Raw genomic sequence first — 19,159 nt, 5'->3', positions numbered from 1 at the left:
CTGAAACAGAAGCCACAGGTGCAACTCACAAGGACAATCAAATCCATAGTCAAGTCTCTATTGCATGAACGTTTACACTATATCAACTGCCTCAATTTATGCCGTCATTTTGAGCAACTTACTCATTTTGAGTAACTTACTGATTTTGGTATTCACAGAAGGCACGTACTCATTGATGAGTAAGTGCCTTCTGTGAATACCGAAATGAGTAAGTGCCTTCTGTGAATACCGAAATGAGTAAGTGCCTTCTGTGACTACCAAAATGAGTAAGTGCCTTCTGTGAACACCAAAATGAGTAAGTGCCTTCTGTGAATACCAAAATGAGTAAGTGCCTTCTGTGAACACCAAAATGAGTAAGTGCCTTCTGTGAATACCAAAATGGTAGTAAGTTTAGGATTTTGTCTTAAGTTAGTTCTGTGAATCGGGCCCCTGGAGCGGATTCGCGTTTGAGTGAGTGCCTCCCATCGCAGCTGATACACAGCTCAGAATGTTGTAAATGTATATATATATCACGCCATACGGTTTATTTCTCTGGCTTGCAATCCTGGGCTCCGTATTCCAGGGTACAATGTTTGTTTGGCTGCCACAGATGTTGGGTTCTCACTTTACAATTATCGTCAGCAGATGAATTCCAACGTACACATATCTCTGCAGTTTCAGAGGACTGGCAACCGGAAAGAGACACTAACTCAGGTCCCCTGTATGTATGTATGTATGTGTGTATGTGTGCATGTATGCATGTATGTATGCACACACGCACAAATGTATGCACGCACACATGTATGTATGCATGCATGTTTGCATGCATGTGTGTGTGTATGCACACATGTGTATATGTATACATGCATGCATCTATGCATGTATGTATGCATGTGTGCATGTATGTATGCATGTGTGTATGTGTGTATGCACACATGTGTGAATGTATGCATGCACACATGTATGTATGCATCTATGCATGCATGTATGTATGCATGCATGCTTGCATGTGTGCATGCATGCATGTATGTATGCATGCATATATACATGCATGTATGTACGCATGCATGTATGTATGCATGCATGTATACATGCATGTATGCATGCATGCATGTATGTAGGTATGTTTACACATCTGTGCAGATCTGGAGTCTAGGAATATGTAGAACTGAATTTGTCTTCTGCATTACTTTTCAACAGGCAGCTGATAACTGACATGCTCATCTCTGCTTGCACTTGTGTGCTTTGAACAGGTGTGCAAGCGCTGTGTCTCTGTGGAAACGAAGCCGTCATGTCACAGGTCACTGAGTTCTCACTCACCTGGGGGCTGAGTGAACGTCTGCTTGACCTCACTCTCCTGGACATTCACAGCCCGCGGCTCTTCTGCTTGGGCCTTTCCTCTCAGAGACCAGACTGTGGTGGCGATGAGAGGACCTGTGGGCAAAAGGAAACAGAAAGCAAGAGGATCAGCGCGGATCACTGTTCGTGAAGAGCCAGAGACTTGGCATTGCTTGCTGGCCACAGCTGGCCGCAGCTGGACCACTCCCACGGCTGCCAGGGGGCACTGGCAGGGACCTGGAGGCAGTATGTGCCCCACAGGGCATGTCTGTGCCAGGTGCCCAACCAGGAAGGTTCTAGGCTATGCCCAGCTAGCACTGTGCCAACCCAATGCCCTGCGTTAAATCTTCGTTTTACAACAGATTTACTTAAAATGTATTCTGTTTATTAGCTTGCATCATTTAAAAAAGAGATAAGACAGTTCTCGGACAATCAGAACTTACTGCATTGAACCTAACCAGTCCAATCAAACCTACATCTGACCCAGATCTACTGCAAGTGCTTCGTCACAATTGTGACCGATCGGCGCCAACGTTCTGGATTGGATGATCAGTTTAGACTCAAGTACTCTATTTCCTCCTCTCTCGTTCACTTTCACTGTGTCTAGTGCGCAGAAGCTTACAAGGTTACTGTTCTGACCACGATGACTTTGAAAATGTGGCGCTACCGGGTACTGTTTATCTCCACTTTGCATGACGCGAATTAATAAACGGAAGAAATTTTAAGTAAATCTGTTGTAAAACGAAGATTTAACGCTGCCAAAGCCGAAGAGCAACTTGTTTTTTAACGTCACTGTGGTACATAGGTGAGGGGTTATGATGGTGCGAGGGGTTATGGTGGTGTGAGGGGTTATGATGGTGTCAGGAGTTATGATGGTGTGAGGAGTTATGATGGCGTGAGGGGTTATGATGGTGTGAGGGGGTATGATGGTGCGAGGGGTTATGATGGGTTATGATGGTGTGAGGGGTTATGATGGTGTGAGGAGTTATGATGGTGTGAGGGTCTGTGATGGTGCGAGGGGTTATGATGGTGCGAGGGGTCGTGATGGTGTGAGGGGTTATGATGGTGCGAGGGGTTATGATGGTGCGAGGGGTCGTGATGGTGTGAGGGGTTATGATGGTGCGAGGGGTTATGATGGTGCGAGGGGTTATGATGGTGTGAGGGGTTATGATGGTGCGAGGGGTTATGATGGTGCGAGGGGTTATGATGGTGCGAGGGGTTATGATGGTGTGAGGGGTTATGATGGTGCGAGGGGTTATGATGGTGCGGTGCGAGGGGTTATGATGGTGTGAGGGGTTATGATGGTGTGAGGAGTTATGATGGAGTGAGGGGTTATGATGGTGTGAGGGGTTATGATGGTGTGAGGGGTTATGATGGTGTGAGGGGTTATGATGGTATGAGGGGTTATGATGGTATGAGGGGTTATGATGGTATGAGGGGTTATGATGGTGTGAGGGGTTATGATGGTGTGAGGGGTTATGATGGTGTGAGGGGTTATGATGGTGTGAGGGGTTATGATGGTGTGAGCGGTTATGATGGTGTGAGGGGTTATGATGGTGCGAGGGGTTATGATGGTGTGAGGGGTTATGATGGTGTGAGGGGTTATGATGGTGTGAGGGGCTGTGATGAGTGAGGGGTTATGATGGTGTGAGGGGCTGTGATGGAGTGAGGGGTTATGATGGTGTGAGGGGCTGTGATGGAGTGAGGGGTTATGATGGTGTGAGGGGCTGTGATGGAGTGAGGGGCTATGATGGTGTGAGGGGTTATGATGGTGTGAGGGGTTATGATGGTGTGAGGGGCTGTGATGGTGCGAGGGGTTATGATGGTGTGAGGGGTTATGATGGTGTGAGGGGTTCTGATGGAGTGAGGGGTTATGATGGAGTGAGGGGTTATGATGGTGTGAGGGGTTATGATGGTGTGAGGGGTTATGATGGTGCGAGGGGTTATGATGGTGTGAGGGGTTATGATGGTGCGAGGGGTTATGATGGTGTGAGGGGTTATGATGGTGTGAGGGGTTATGATGGTGTGAGGGGTTATGATGGTGTGAGGGGTTATGATGGTGCGAGGGGTTATGATGGTGCGAGGGGTTATGATGGTGTGAGGGGTTATGATGGTGCGAGGGGTTATGATGGTGCGGTGCGAGGGGTTATGATGGTGTGAGGGGTTATGATGGTGTGAGGAGTTATGATGGAGTGAGGGGTTATGATGGAGTGAGGGGTTATGATGGTGTGAGGGGTTATGATGGTGTGAGGGGTTATGATGGTGTGAGGGGTTATGATGGTATGAGGGGTTATGATGGTGTGAGGGGTTATGATGGTGTGAGGGGTTATGATGGTGTGAGGGGTTATGATGGTGTGAGGGGTTATGATGGTGTGAGGGGTTATGATGGTGCGAGGGGTTATGATGGTGCGAGGGGTTATGATGGTGCGAGGGGTTATGATGGTGTGAGGGGTTATGATGGTGTGAGGGGTTATGATGGTGTGAGGGGCTGTGATGAGTGAGGGGTTATGATGGTGTGAGGGGCTGTGATGGAGTGAGGGGTTATGATGGTGTGAGGGGCTGTGATGGAGTGAGGGGTTATGATGGTGTGAGGGGCTGTGATGGAGTGAGGGGCTATGATGGTGTGAGGGGTTATGATGGTGTGAGGGGTTATGATGGTGTGAGGGGCTGTGATGGAGTGAGGGATTATGATGGTGTGAGGGGCTGTGATGGAGTGAGGGGTTATAATGGTGTGAGGGGCTGTGATGGAGTGAGGGGTTATGATGGTGTGAGGGGCTGTGAAGGAGTGAGGGGTTATGATGGTGTGAGGGGCTGTGATGGAGTGAGGGGCTATGATGGTGTGAGGGGTTGTGATGCTGTGAGGGGTTATGATGGTGTGAGGGGTTATGATGCTGTGAGGGGTTATGATGGAGTGAGGGGTTATGATGGTGTGAGGGGCTGTGATGGAGTGAGGGGTTATGATGGTGTGAGGGGCTGTGATGGAGTGAGGGGCTATGATGGTGTGAGGGGTTATGATGGTGTGAGGGGTTGTGATGCTGTGAGGGGTTATGATGGTGTGAGGGATTATGATGCTGTGAGGGGTTATGATGGAGTGAGGGGTTATGATGGTGCGAGGGGCTGTGATGGAGTGAGGGGTTATGATGGTGTGAGGGGCTGTGATGGAGTGAGGGGTTATGATGGTGTGAGGGGCTGTGATGGAGTGAGGGGCTATGATGGTGTGAGGGGTTATGATGGTGTGAGGGGTTGTGATGCTGTGAGGGGTTATGATGGTGTGAGGGGTTATGATGCTGTGAGGGGTTATGATGGAGTGAGGGGTTATGATGGTGTGAGGGGCTGTGATGGAGTGAGGGGTTATGATGGTGTGAGGGGCTGTGATGGAGTGAGGGGCTATGATGGTGTGAGGGGTTATTATGGTGTGAGGGGCTGTGATGGAGTGAGGGGCTATGATGGTGTGAGGGGCTGTGATGGAGTGAGGGGTCGTGATGGTGTGAGGGGCTGTGATGCTGTGAGGGGTTATGATGGTGTGAGGGGTTATGATGCTGTGAGGGGTTATGATGGAGTGAGGGGTTATGATGGAGTGAGGGGTTATGATGGAGTGAGGGGTTATGATGGAGTGAGGGGCTATGATGGCGTGAGGGGCTGTGATGGTGCGAGGGGTCGTGATGGTGTGAGGGGTTATGATGGTGTGAGGGGCTGTGATGGAGTGAGGGGTCGTGATGGTGTGAGGGGTTGTGATGGTGTGAGGGGCTATGATGGTGTGAGGGGCTGTGATGGTGTGAGGAGTTATGATGGAGTGAGGGGTTATGATGGTGTGAGGGGCTATGATGGTGTGAGGGGTTATGGTGTGAGGAGTTATGATGGAGTGAGGGGTTATGATGGAGTGAGGGGTTATGATGGAGTGAGGGGTTATGATGGAGTGAGGGGCTATGATGGCGTGAGGGGCTGTGATGGCGTGAGGGGTCGTGATGGTGTGAGGGGTTATGATGGTGTGAGGGGTTATGATGGTGTGAGGGGTTATGATGGTGCGAGGGGTTATGATGGTGCGAGGGGTTATGATGGTGTGAGGGGTTATGATGGTGCGAGGGGTTATGATGGTGTGAGGGGTTATGATGGTGTGAGGGGTTATGATGGTGTGAGGGGTTATGATGGTGCGAGGGGTTATGATGGTGTGAGGGGTTATGATGGTGCGAGGGGTTGTGATGGTGCGAGGGGCTGTGATGGAGTGAGGGGTTATGATGGAGTGAGGGGTTATGATGGAGTGAGGGGTTATGATGGAGTGAGGGGTTATGATGGAGTGAGGGGTTATGATGGTGTGAGGGGCTGTGATGGAGTGAGGGGTTATGATGGTGTGAGGGGCTGTGATGGAGTGAGGGGTTATGATGGTGTGAGGGGCTGTGATGGAGTGAGGGGCTATGATGGTGTGAGGGGTTATGATGGTGCGAGGGGTTATGATGGTGCGAGGGGTTATGATGGTGTGAGGGGTTATGATGGTGTGAGGGGTTATGATGGTGTGAGGGGTTATGATGGTGTGAGGGGTTATGATGGTGCGAGGGGTTATGATGGTGCGAGGGGTTATGATGGTGTGAGGGGTTATGATGGTGCGAGGGGTTATGATGGTGCGGTGCGAGGGGTTATGATGGTGTGAGGGGTTATGATGGTGTGAGGGGTTATGATGGTGTGAGGAGTTATGATGGAGTGAGGGGTTATGATGGTGTGAGGGGTTATGATGGTGTGAGGGGTTATGATGGTGTGAGGGGTTATGATGGTGTGAGGGGTTATGATGGTATGAGGGGTTATGATGGTGTGAGGGGTTATGATGGTGTGAGGGGTTATGATGGTGTGAGGGGTTATGATGGTGTGAGGGGTTATGATGGTGTGAGCGGTTATGATGGTGTGAGGGGTTATGATGGTGCGAGGGGTTATGATGGTGTGAGGGGTTATGATGGTGTGAGGGGTTATGATGGTGTGAGGGGCTGTCATGAGTGAGGGGTTATGATGGTGTGAGGGGCTGTGATGGAGTGAGGGGTTATGATGGTGTGAGGGGCTGTGATGGAGTGAGGGGTTATGATGGTGTGAGGGGCTGTGATGGAGTGAGGGGCTATGATGGTGTGAGGGGTTATGATGGTGTGAGGGGTTATGATGGTGTGAGGGGCTGTGATGGTGCGAGGGGTTATGATGGTGTGAGGGGTTATGATGGTGTGAGGGGTTCTGATGGAGTGAGGGGTTATGATGGAGTGAGGGGTTATGATGGTGTGAGGGGTTATGATGGTGTGAGGGGTTATGATGGTGCGTGGGGTTATGATGGTGTGAGGGGTTATGATGGTGCGAGGGGTTATGATGGTGTGAGGGGTTATGATGGTGTGAGGGGTTATGATGGTGTGAGGGGTTATGATGGTGTGAGGGGTTATGATGGTGCGAGGGGTTATGATGGTGCGAGGGGTTATGATGGTGTGAGGGGTTATGATGGTGCGAGGGGTTATGATGGTGCGGTGCGAGGGGTTATGATGGTGTGAGGGGTTATGATGGTGTGAGGAGTTATGATGGAGTGAGGGGTTATGATGGAGTGAGGGGTTATGATGGTGTGAGGGGTTATGATGGTGTGAGGGGTTATGATGGTGTGAGGGGTTATGATGGTGTGAGGGGTTATGATGGTATGAGGGGTTATGATGGTGTGAGGGGTTATGATGGTGTGAGGGGTTATGATGGTGTGAGGGGTTATGATGGTGTGAGGGGTTATGATGGTGTGAGGGGTTATGATGGTGCGAGGGGTTATGATGGTGCGAGGGGTTATGATGGTGTGAGGGGTTATGATGGTGTGAGGGGTTATGATGGTGTGAGGGGCTGTGATGAGTGAGGGGTTATGATGGTGTGAGGGGCTGTGATGGAGTGAGGGGTTATGATGGTGTGAGGGGCTGTGATGGAGTGAGGGGTTATGATGGTGTGAGGGGCTGTGATGGAGTGAGGGGCTATGATGGTGTGAGGGGTTATGATGGTGTGAGGGGTTAGGATGGTGTGAGGGGCTGTGATGGAGTGAGGGATTATGATGGTGTGAGGGGCTGTGATGGAGTGAGGGGTTATAATGGTGTGAGGGGCTGTGATGGAGTGAGGGGTTATGATGGTGTGAGGGGCTGTGAAGGAGTGAGGGGTTATGATGGTGTGAGGGGCTGTGATGGAGTGAGGGGCTATAATGGTGTGAGGGGTTATGATGGTGTGAGGGGTTGTGATGCTGTGAGGGGTTATGATGGTGTGAGGGGTTATGATGCTGTGAGGGGTTATGATGGAGTGAGGGGTTATGATGGTGTGAGGGGCTGTGATGGAGTGAGGGGTTATGATGGTGTGAGGGGCTGTGATGGAGTGAGGGGCTATGATGGTGTGAGGGGTTATGATGGTGTGAGGGGTTGTGATGCTGTGAGGGGTTATGATGGTGTGAGGGATTATGATGCTGTGAGGGGTTATGATGGAGTGAGGGGTTATGATGGTGCGAGGGGCTGTGATGGAGTGAGGGGTTATGATGGTGTGAGGGGCTGTGATGGAGTGAGGGGTTATGATGGTGTGAGGGGCTGTGATGGAGTGAGGGGCTATGATGGTGTGAGGGGTTATGATGGTGTGAGGGGTTGTGATGCTGTGAGGGGTTATGATGGTGTGAGGGGTTATGATGCTGTGAGGGGTTATGATGGAGTGAGGGGTTATGATGGTGTGAGGGGCTGTGATGGAGTGAGGGGTTATGATGGTGTGAGGGGCTGTGATGGAGTGAGGGGCTATGATGGTGTGAGGGGTTATGATGGTGTGAGGGGCTGTGATGGAGTGAGGGGCTATGATGGTGTGAGGGGCTGTGATGGAGTGAGGGGTCGTGATGGTGTGAGGGGCTGTGATGCTGTGAGGGGTTATGATGGTGTGAGGGGTTATGATGCTGTGAGGGGTTATGATGGAGTGAGGGGTTATGATGGAGTGAGGGGTTATGATGGAGTGAGGGGTTATGATGGAGTGAGGGGCTATGATGGCGTGAGGGGCTGTGATGGTGTGAGGGGTCGTGATGGTGTGAGGGGTTATGATGGTGTGAGGGGTCGTGATGGTGTGAGGGGTTATGATGGTGTGAGGGGCTATGATGGTGTGAGGGGCTGTGATGAGTGAGGGGTTATGATGGTGTGAGGGGCTGTGATGGAGTGAGGGGTTATGATGGTGCGAGGGGTTATGATGGTGTGAGGGGTTATGATGGTGTGAGGGGTTATGATGGTGTGAGGGGCTGTGATGAGTGAGGGGTTATGATGGTGTGAGGGGCTGTGATGGAGTGAGGGGTTATGATGGTGTGAGGGGCTGTGATGGAGTGAGGGGTTATGATGGTGTGAGGGGCTGTGATGGAGTGAGGGGCTATGATGGTGTGAGGGGTTATGATGGTGTGAGGGGTTATGATGGTGTGAGGGGCTGTGATGGTGCGAGGGGTTATGATGGTGTGAGGGGTTATGATGGTGTGAGGGGTTCTGATGGAGTGAGGGGTTATGATGGAGTGAGTGGTTATGATGGTGTGAGGGGTTATGATGGTGTGAGGGGTTATGATGGTGCGAGGGGTTATGATGGTGTGAGGGGTTATGATGGTGCGAGGGGTTATGATGGTGTGAGGGGTTATGATGGTGTGAGGGGTTATGATGGTGTGAGGGGTTATGATGGTGTGAGGGGTTATGATGGTGCGAGGGGTTATGATGGTGCGAGGGGTTATGATGGTGTGAGGGGTTATGATGGTGCGAGGGGTTATGATGGTGCGGTGCGAGGGGTTATGATGGTGTGAGGGGTTATGATGGTGTGAGGAGTTATGATGGTGTGAGGAGTTATGATGGAGTGAGGGGTTATGATGGAGTGAGGGGTTATGATGGTGTGAGGGGTTATGATGGTGTGAGGGGTTATGATGGTGTGAGGGGTTATGATGGTGTGAGGGGTTATGATGGTATGAGGGGTTATGATGGTGTGAGGGGTTATGATGGTGTGAGGGGTTATGATGGTGTGAGGGGTTATGATGGTGTGAGGGGTTATGATGGTGCGAGGGGTTATGATGGTGCGAGGGGTTATGATGGTGTGAGGGGTTATGATGGTGTGAGGGGTTATGATGGTGTGAGGGGCTGTGATGAGTGAGGGGTTATGATGGTGTGAGGGGCTGTGATGGAGTGAGGGGTTATGATGGTGTGAGGGGCTGTGATGGAGTGAGGGGTTATGATGGTGTGAGGGGCTGTGATGGAGTGAGGGGCTATGATGGTGTGAGGGGTTATGATGGTGTGAGGGGTTAGGATGGTGTGAGGGGCTGTGATGGAGTGAGGGATTATGATGGTGTGAGGGGCTGTGATGGAGTGAGGGGTTATAATGGTGTGAGGGGCTGTGATGGAGTGAGGGGTTATGATGGTGTGAGGGGCTGTGAAGGAGTGAGGGGTTATGATGGTGTGAGGGGCTGTGATGGAGTGAGGGGCTATAATGGTGTGAGGGGTTATGATGGTGTGAGGGGTTGTGATGCTGTGAGGGGTTATGATGGTGTGAGGGGTTATGATGCTGTGAGGGGTTATGATGGAGTGAGGGGTTATGATGGTGTGAGGGGCTGTGATGGAGTGAGGGGTTATGATGGTGTGAGGGGCTGTGATGGAGTGAGGGGCTATGATGGTGTGAGGGGTTATGATGGTGTGAGGGGTTGTGATGCTGTGAGGGGTTATGATGGTGTGAGGGATTATGATGCTGTGAGGGGTTATGATGGAGTGAGGGGTTATGATGGTGCGAGGGGCTGTGATGGAGTGAGGGGTTATGATGGTGTGAGGGGCTGTGATGGAGTGAGGGGTTATGATGGTGTGAGGGGCTGTGATGGAGTGAGGGGCTATGATGGTGTGAGGGGTTATGATGGTGTGAGGGGTTGTGATGCTGTGAGGGGTTATGATGGTGTGAGGGGTTATGATGCTGTGAGGGGTTATGATGGAGTGAGGGGTTATGATGGTGTGAGGGGCTGTGATGGAGTGAGGGGTTATGATGGTGTGAGGGGCTGTGATGGAGTGAGGGGCTATGATGGTGTGAGGGGTTATGATGGTGTGAGGGGCTGTGATGGAGTGAGGGGCTGTGATGGTGTGAGGGGCTGTGATGGAGTGAGGGGTCGTGATGGTGTGAGGGGCTGTGATGCTGTGAGGGGTTATGATGGTGTGAGGGGTTATGATGCTGTGAGGGGTTATGATGGAGTGAGGGGTTATGATGGAGTGAGGGGTTATGATGGAGTGAGGGGTTATGATGGAGTGAGGGGCTATGATGGCGTGAGGGGCTGTGATGGTGTGAGGGGTCGTGATGGTGTGAGGGGTTATGATGGTGTGAGGGGTCGTGATGGTGTGAGGGGTTATGATGGTGTGAGGGGCTATGATGGAGTGAGGGGTTATGATGGTGTGAGGGGCTGTGATGGAGTGAGGGGTCGTGATGGTGTGAGGGGTTGTGATGGTGTGAGGGGCTGTGATGGTGTGAGGAGTTATGATGGAGTGAGGGGTTATGATGGTGTGAGGGGCTATGATGGTGTGAGGGGTTATGATGGTGTGAGGGGTTATGATGGAGTGAGGGGTTATGATGGAGTGAGGGGTTATGATGGCGTGAGGGGTTATGATGGTGCGAGGGGTTATGATGGTGCGAGGGGTTATGATGGTGTGAGGGGTTATGATGGTGTGAGGGGTTATGATGGTGCGAGGGGTTGTGATGGTGCGAGGGGTTGTGATGGTGCGAGGGGTCGTAATGGTGCGAGGGGTCGTGATGGTGCGAGGGGTTATGATGGTGCGAGGGGTTATGATGGTGCGAGGGGTTATGATGGTGTGAGGGGTTATGATGGTGTGAGGGGTTATGATGGTGTGAGGGGTTATGATGGTGTGAGGGGTTATGATGGTGTGAGGGGTTATGAAGGTGTGAGGGGTTATGATGGTGTGAGGAGTTGTGATGGAGTGAGGGGTTATGATGGTGTGAGGGGCTATGATGGTGTGAGGGGTTATGATGGTGTGAGGGGTTATGATGGAGTGAGGGGTTATGATGGAGTGAGGGGTTATGATGGTGCGAGGGGTTATGATGGTGTGAGGGGTTATGATGGTGCGAGGGGTTGTGATGGTGCGAGGGGTCGTGATGGTGCGAGGGGTCGTAATGGTGCGAGGGGTCGTGATGGTGCGAGGGGTTATGATGGTGCGAGGGGTTATGATGGTGAGAGGGGTTATGATGGTGTGAGGGGTTATGATGGTGTGAGGGGTTATGATGGTGTGAGGGGTTATGATGGTGTGAGGGGTTATGAAGGTGTGAGGGGTTATGATGGTGTGAGGAGTTATGATGGAGTGAGGGGTTATGATGGTGTGAGGGGCTATGATGGTGTGAGGGGTTATGATGGTGTGAGGGGTTATGATGGATTGAGGGGTTATGATGGAGTGAGGGGCTATGATGGTGTGAGGGGTTATGATGGTGTGAGGGGTTATGATGGTGTGAGGGGTTATGATGGTGTGAGGGGTTATGATGGTGCGAGGGGTTGTGATGGTGCGAGGGGTCGTGATGGTGCGAGGGGTCGTGATGGTGCGAGGGGTGGTGATGGTGCGAGGGGTCGTGATGGTGTGAGGGGTTATGATGGTGTGAGGGGTTATGATGGTGTGAGGGGTTATGATGGTGTGAGGGGTTATGATGGTGTGAGGAGTTATGATGGTGTGAGGGGTTATGATGGTGTGAGGGGTTATGATGGTGTGAGGGGTTATGAAGGTGTGAGGGGTTATGATGGTGTGAGGGGCTATGATGGTGTGAGGGGCTGTGATGGTGTGAGGAGTTATGATGGAGTGAGGGGTTATGATGGTGTGAGGGGTTATGATGGAGTGAGGGGTTATGATGGAGTGAGGGGTTATGATGGTGTGAGGGGTTATGATGGTGTGAGGGGTTATGATGGTGTGAGGGGTTATGATGGTGTGAGGGGTTATGATGGTGCAAGGGGTTGTGATGGTGCGAGGGGTTGTGATGGTACAAGGGGTTGTGATGGTGCGAGGGGTCGTGATGGTGTGAGGGGTTATGAAGGTGTGAGGGGTTATGATGGTGTGAGGGGCTATGATGGTGTGAGGGGCTGTGATGGTGTGAGGAGTTATGATGGTGTGAGGGGTTATGATGGTGCGAGGGGTTATGATGGTGCGAGGGGTTGTGATGGTGCGAGGGGTCGTAATGGTGCGAGGGGTCGTGATGGTGCGAGGGGTTATGATGGTGCAAGGGGTTATGATGGTGTGAGGGGTTATGATGGTGTGAGGGGTTATGATGGTGTGAGAGGTTATGATGGTGTGAGGGGTTATGATGGTGTGAGGGGTTATGAAGGTGTGAGGGGTTATGATGGTGTGAGGAGTTATGATGGAGTGAGGGGTTATGATGGTGTGAGGGGCTATGATGGTGTGAGGGGTTATGATGGTGTGAGGGGTTATGATGGAGTGAGGGGTTATGATGGAGTGAGGGGTTATGATGGTGTGAGGGATTATGATGGTGTGAGGGGTTATGAGGGTGTGAGGGGTTATGATGGTGCGAGGGGTTGTGATGGTGCGAGGGGTTGTGATGGTGCGAGGGGTCGTGATGGTGCGAGGGGTCGTGATGGTGCGAGGGGTTATGATGGTGCGAGGGGTTATGATGGTGTGAGGGGTTATGATGGTGTGAGGGGTTATGATGGTGTGAGGAGTTATGATGGTGTGAGGGGTTATGATGGTGTGAGGGGTTATGATGGTGTGAGGGGTTATGAAGGTGTGAGGGGTTATGATGGTGTGAGGGGCTGTGATGGAGTGAGGGGTCGTGATGGTGTGAGGGGTTGTGATGGTGTGAGGGGCTATGATGGTGTGAGGGGCTGTGATGGTGTGAGGAGTTATGATGGAGTGAGGGGTTATGATGGTGTGAGGGGCTATGATGGTGTGAGGGGTTATGATTGAGTGAGGGGTTATGATGGTGTGAGGGGTTATGATGGTGTGAGGGGTTATGATGGTGTGAGGGGTTATGATGGTGCGAGGGGTTGTGATGGTGCGAGGGGTCGTGATGGTGCGAGGGGTCGATTTGGTGCGAGGGGTTATGATGGTGTGAGGGGTTATGATGGTGTGAGGGGTTATGATGGTGTGAGGGGTTATGATGGTGTGAGGAGTTATGATGGTGTGAGGGGTTATGAAGGTGTGAGGGGTTATGATGGTGTGAGGGGTAATGATGGTGTGAGGGGTTATGATGGAGTGAGGGGTTATGATGGAGTGAGGGGTTATGATGGAGTGAGGGGTTATGATGGAGTGAGGGGCTATGATGGCGTGAGGGGCTGTGATGGCGTGAGGGGTCGTGATGGTGTGAGGGGTTATGATGGTGTGAGGGGTTAGGATGGTGTGAGGGGTTGTGATGGTGTGAGGGGCTGTGATGGAGTGAGGGGCTGTGATGGTGTGAGGGGCTGTGATGGAGTGAGGGGTCGTGATGGTGTGAGGGGTTATGATGGTGTGAGGGGTTAGGATGGTGTGAGGGGCTGTGATGGAGTGAGGGGTCGTGATGGTGTGAGGGGTTATGATGGTGTGAGGGGTTAGAATGGTGTGAGGGGTTATGATGGTGTGAGGGGTTATGATGGAGTGAGGGGTTATGATGTTGTGAGGGGCTGTGATGGAGTGAGGGGTCGTGATGGTGTGAGGGGTTATGATGGTGTGAGGGGTTAGGATGGAGTGAGGGGCTATGATGGTGTGAGGGGCTGTGATGGAGTGAGGGGTCGTGATGGTGTGAGGGGTTATGATGGTGTGAGGGGTTAGGATGGTGTGAGGAGTTATGATGGTGTGAGGGGTTATGATGGAGTGAGGGGCTATGATGGTGTGAGGGGCTGTGATGGAGTGAGGGGTCGTGATGGTGTGAGGTGTTATGATGGTGTGAGGGGTTAGGATGGTGTGAGGGTCTGTGATGGAGTGAGGGGTCGTGATGGTGTGAGGGGTTATGATGGTGTGAGGAGTTAGGATGGTGTGAGGGGTTATGATGGTGTGAGGGGTTATGATGGTGTGAGGGGTTATGATGGTGTGAGGGGTTATGATGGAGTGAGGGGTTATGATGGAGTGAGGGGTTATGATGGAGTGAGGGGTTATGATGGAGTGAGGGGCTTTGATGGTGTGAGGGGCTGTGATGGAGTGAGGGGTAGTGATGGTGTGAGGGGTTATGATGGTGTGAGGGGTTAGGATGGTGTGAGGAGTTAGGATGGTGTGAGGGGCTGTGATGGAGTGAGGGGCTGTGATGGTGTGAGGGGCTGTGATGGTGTGAGGGGCTGTGATGGAGTGAGGGGTCGTGATGGTGTGAGGGGTTATGATGCTGTGAGGGGTTAGGATGGTGTGAGGGGCTGTGATGGAGTGAGGGGTCGTGATGGTGTGAGGGGTTATGATGGTGTGAGGGGTTATGATGGAGTGAGGGGTTATGATGGAGTGAGGGGCTATGATGGTGTGAGGGGCTGTGATGGAGTGAGGGGTCGTGATGGTGTGAGGGGTTATGATGGTGTGAGGGGTTAGGATGGAGTGAGGGGCTATGATGGTGTGAGGGGCTGTGATGGAGTGAGGGGTCGTGATGGTGTGAGGGGTTGTGAGGGGTTAGGATGGTGTGAGGAGTTATGATGGTGTGAGGGTTTATGATGGAGTGAGGGGCTATGATGGTGTGAGGGGCTGTGATGGAGTGAGGGGTCGTGATGGTGTGAGGGGTTATGATGGTGTGAGGGGTTAGGATGGTGTGAGGGGCTGTGATGGAGTGAGGGTTCGTGATGGTGTGAGGGGTCGTGATGGTGTGAGGGGTTAGGATGGTGTGAGGGATTATGATGGTGTGAGGGGTTATGATGGAGTGACCGGCTATGATGGTGTGAGGGGCTGTGATGGAGTGAGGGGTCGTGATGGTGTGAGGGGTTATGATGGTGTGAGGGGTTAGGATGGAGTGAGGGGCTATGATGGTGTGAGGGGCTGTGATGGAGTGAGGGGTCGTGATGGTGTGAGGGGTTATGATGTTGTGAGGGGTTAGGATGGTGTGAGGGGTTATGATGGTGTGAGGGGTTGTGATGGTGTGAGGGGCTGTGATGCTGTGAGGGGTTATGATGGTGTGAGGGGTTATGATGCTGTGAGGGGTTATGATGGAGTGAGGGGTTATGATGGCGTGAGGGGCTGTGATGGAGTGAGGAGTTATGATGGTGTGAGGGGTTATGATGGTGTGAGGGGCTATGATGGAGTGAGGGGTTATGATGGTGTGAGGGGCTGTGATGGAGTGAGGGGTCGTGATGGTGTGAGGGGTTGTGATGGTGTGAGGGGCTATGATGGTGTGAGGGGCTGTGATGGTGTGAGGAGTTATGATGGAGTGAGGGGTTATGATGGTGTGAGGGGCTATGATGGTGTGAGGGGTTGTGATGGTGTGAGGGGTTGTGATGCTGTGAGGGGTTGTGATGGTGTGAGGGGTTGTGATGGTGTGAGGGGCTGTGATGGTGTGAGGGGTTGTGATGGTGTGAGGGGTTATGATGGTGTGAGGGGCTATGATGGTGTGAGGGGTTGTGATGGTGTGAGGAGTTATGATGGTGTGAGGGGTTGTGATGCTGTGAAGGGTTGTGATGGTGTGAGGGGCTGTGATGGTGTGAGGAGTTATGATGGTGTGAGGGGTTATGATGGTGTGAGGGGCTATGATGGTGTGAGGGGCTATGATGGTGTGAGGGGTTTTGATGGTGTGAGGGGTTATGACATTGTGAGGGTCTGTGACGGTGTGAGGGGCTGTGATGGTGTGAGGGGTTACGATGGTGTGAGGTGTTGTGTTGGTGTGAGGGGTCGTGATGGTGTGAGGGGTTAGGATGGAGTGAGGGGCTATGATGGTGTGAGGGGTTATGATGGTGTGAGGGGTTATGATGGTGTGAGGAGTTATGATGGTGCGAGGGGTTATGATGGTGCGAGGGGTTATGATGGTGTGAGGGGTTATGATGGTGTGCGGGGTTATGATGTGGTGTGAGGAGTTATGATGGTGTGAGGGGTTAGGATGGTGCGAGGGGTTAGGATGGTGCGAGGTGTTAGGATGGTGTGAGGGGTTATGATGGGGTGAGGGGTTATGATGGTGTGAGGAGTTATGATGGTGTGAGGAGTTATGATGGTGTGAGGGGTTATGATGGTGTGAGGGGCTATGATGGTGGGAGGGGTTTTGATGGTGTGAGGGGTTATGACAGTGTGAGGGTCTGTGATGGTGTGAGGGGCTGTGATGGTGTGAGGGGTTATGATGGTGTGAGGTGTTGTGATGGTGTGAGGGGTCGTGATGGTGTGAGGGGTTGGGATGGAGTGAGGGGCTATGATGGTGTGAGGTGTTATGATGGTGTGAGGGGTTATGATGGTGCAAGGGGTTATGATGGTGCGAGGGGTTATGATGGTGCGAGGGGTTATGATGGTGTGAGCGGTTATGATGGTGTGAGGAGTTATGATGGTGTGAGGGGTTATGATGGTGTGAGGGGTTATGATGGTGTGAGGAGTTATGATGGTGTGAGGGGTTATGATGCTGTGAGGGGTTATGATGGTGTGAGGGGTTATGATGGTGCGAGGGGTTAGGATGGTGTGAGGGGTTATGATGGTGTGAGGGGTTATGATGGTGTGAGGGGTTATGATGGTGTGAGGAGCTATGATGGTGTGAGGGGTTATGATGGGTTATGATGGTGCGAGGGGTTATGATGGTGCAGGAGTTATGATGGTGCGAGGGGTTATGATGGTGTGAGGGGTTATGATGGTGTGAGGGGTTATGATGGTGTGAGGAGTTATGATGGTGTGAGGGGTTATGATGGGTTATGATGGTGTGAGGGGTTATGATTGTGCAGGAGTTATGATGGTGCGAGGGGTTATGATGGTGTGAGGGGTTATGATGGTGTGAGGGGTTATGATGGGTTATGATGGTGCGAGGGGTTATGATGGTGTGAGGGGTTATGATGGTGTGAGGGGTTATGATGGGTTATGATGGTGCGAGGGGTTATGATGGTGCAGGAGTTATGATGGTGCGAGGGGTTATGATGGTGTGAGGGGTTAGGATGGTGTGAGGGGTTATGATGGTGTGAGGGGTTATGATGGTGTGAGGGGTTATGATGGTGTGAGGGGTTATGATGGTGCGAGGGGTTATGATGGTGTGAGGGGTTATGGTGGTGTGAGGGGTTATGATGGTGTGAGGGGTTATGATGGGTTATGATGGTGCGAGGGGTTATGATGGTGCAGGTGTTATGATGGTGCGAGGGGTTATGATGGTGTGAGGGGTTATGATGGTGTGAGGGGTTATGATGGTGTGAGGGGTTATGATGGTGTGAGGGGTTATGATGGGTTATGATGGTGCGAGGGGTTATGATGGTGCGAGGGGTTTTGATGGTGTGAGGGGTTATGATGGTATGAGGGGTTATGATGGTGTGAGGGGTTATGATGGTGTGAGGGGTTATGATGGTGTGAGGGGTTATGATGGTGCGAGGGGTTATGATGGTGTGAGGGGTTATGATGGTGCAAGGGGTTATGATGGAGTGAGGGGCTATGATGGCGTGAGGGGTTATGATGGTGTGGGGAGTTATGATGGTGCGAGGGGTTATGATTTGTGTGAGGGGTTATGATGGTGTGAGGGGTTATGATGGTATGAGGGGTATGATGGTGTGAGGGGTTATGATGGTGTGAGGGGTTATGATGGTGTGAGGGGTTATGATGGGTTATGATGGTGCCAGGGGTTATGATGGTGTGAGGGGTTATGATGGTGTGAGGGGTTATGATGGTGTGAGGAGTTATGATGGTGCGAGGGGTTATGATGGTGTGAGGGGTTATGATGGTGTGATATTTACTGATTTTTTTGTTTTTATTACAGATAATGTCTTTGCTGTTACAATGAAGAAATGCCAAAGAGTGAAAGTATCTTCTTCGAGTTAGTTGGGCAACTTGGGCTGGATAACTTGGCACAAGATGCTAGACAGGCCAGCAGTTTACTTCTGAAGAGGAGCGTATTGACAATGTAACAATATGATCAAATGCATGAATAGTACATATGGTCTAATGTTTGGTGGGGGTATTTAATTCAGAGAAGGTGGTTCCTTTCTCATGTATAATTTATCCCGTATTGGGTCGAAGCCCACTTGGGCCGAGACGAAGCATAGTCAATTCCAAGCGGCTCCACTACCCACGGGGGTAAAATTGAGTGAAATCCTGCCCATGATAACATCTTCTAGTCAGACGTCAGTAGTGTCCTACAAGGCACTATAATAAAATGTATGAACATTGACACAGAGACAGACGAGTAAAGGGCACAGCAGAATGTTCCACTAATGTAGAGTCGCTATCCGTGGAGGTCTGTTTTCACGTTCTATGATTGCACCCTAGCATACGCGTATGTGCCTGAAAGTTATTGTCTGTTTCAATTTTTAATTATTAACAACTGACACACAGATATGTCGCTCGTGTAAATGTTAAAATAATCATTATGAAAGTAACATGCAAACACAGTTTGTGGAAGGAGGAGTGAGTTAACGCCTCATCCCATGTAAGTCTGTTTTCACTCTTTATGACGACTATAGTCACATGTTTAAAATGCAATTGAGGCTTAGCCGCAGTACTCGTGAAGAAGGGACTTGATCCAGAAACGCGTTGAGTTGACAATTTCAGCTGAATAAACAACTGCTTTAAAAGCCTTCTGGTGGCCGCGGCTGCTGTGATTTTTACTAGGCAACAGCGTGTGTTTGATATATATATCTATATATATTTATATATATCCATACCAGTCTCTCTCCAACCAGCATACCGAAGAAAGTGTGAACAATCTTTATATATATATATATATATATATATATTTTTTTTTTTTTTTTTTTATTTAGACACTGACGAAGCCGTAAGGCGAA

General features: G+C 51.5%; 1 protein-coding gene across 2 annotated transcripts in view; it reads right to left on the bottom strand.

Moving 5' to 3' along the window:
* The window catches only part of LOC144780830 (uncharacterized), a 71,241-nt gene that overhangs the window by 33,498 nt on the left and 18,584 nt on the right, over positions 1-19,159 (bottom strand). For both annotated transcript variants that reach the window (XM_078659331.1, XM_078659330.1), the window contains one exon: positions 1,300-1,413. In XM_078659331.1, coding sequence (XP_078515457.1) covers positions 1,300-1,413 — 114 coding nt within the window. The remainder of the gene's footprint in view (positions 1-1,299; positions 1,414-19,159) is intronic.

This window comes from Lissotriton helveticus, chromosome 9 (genome assembly GCF_964261635.1).
Source record: "Lissotriton helveticus chromosome 9, aLisHel1.1, whole genome shotgun sequence".
Lineage (NCBI taxonomy): Eukaryota > Metazoa > Chordata > Amphibia > Caudata > Salamandridae > Lissotriton > Lissotriton helveticus.
This window is presented reverse-complemented; position numbering and strand designations above follow the sequence as displayed.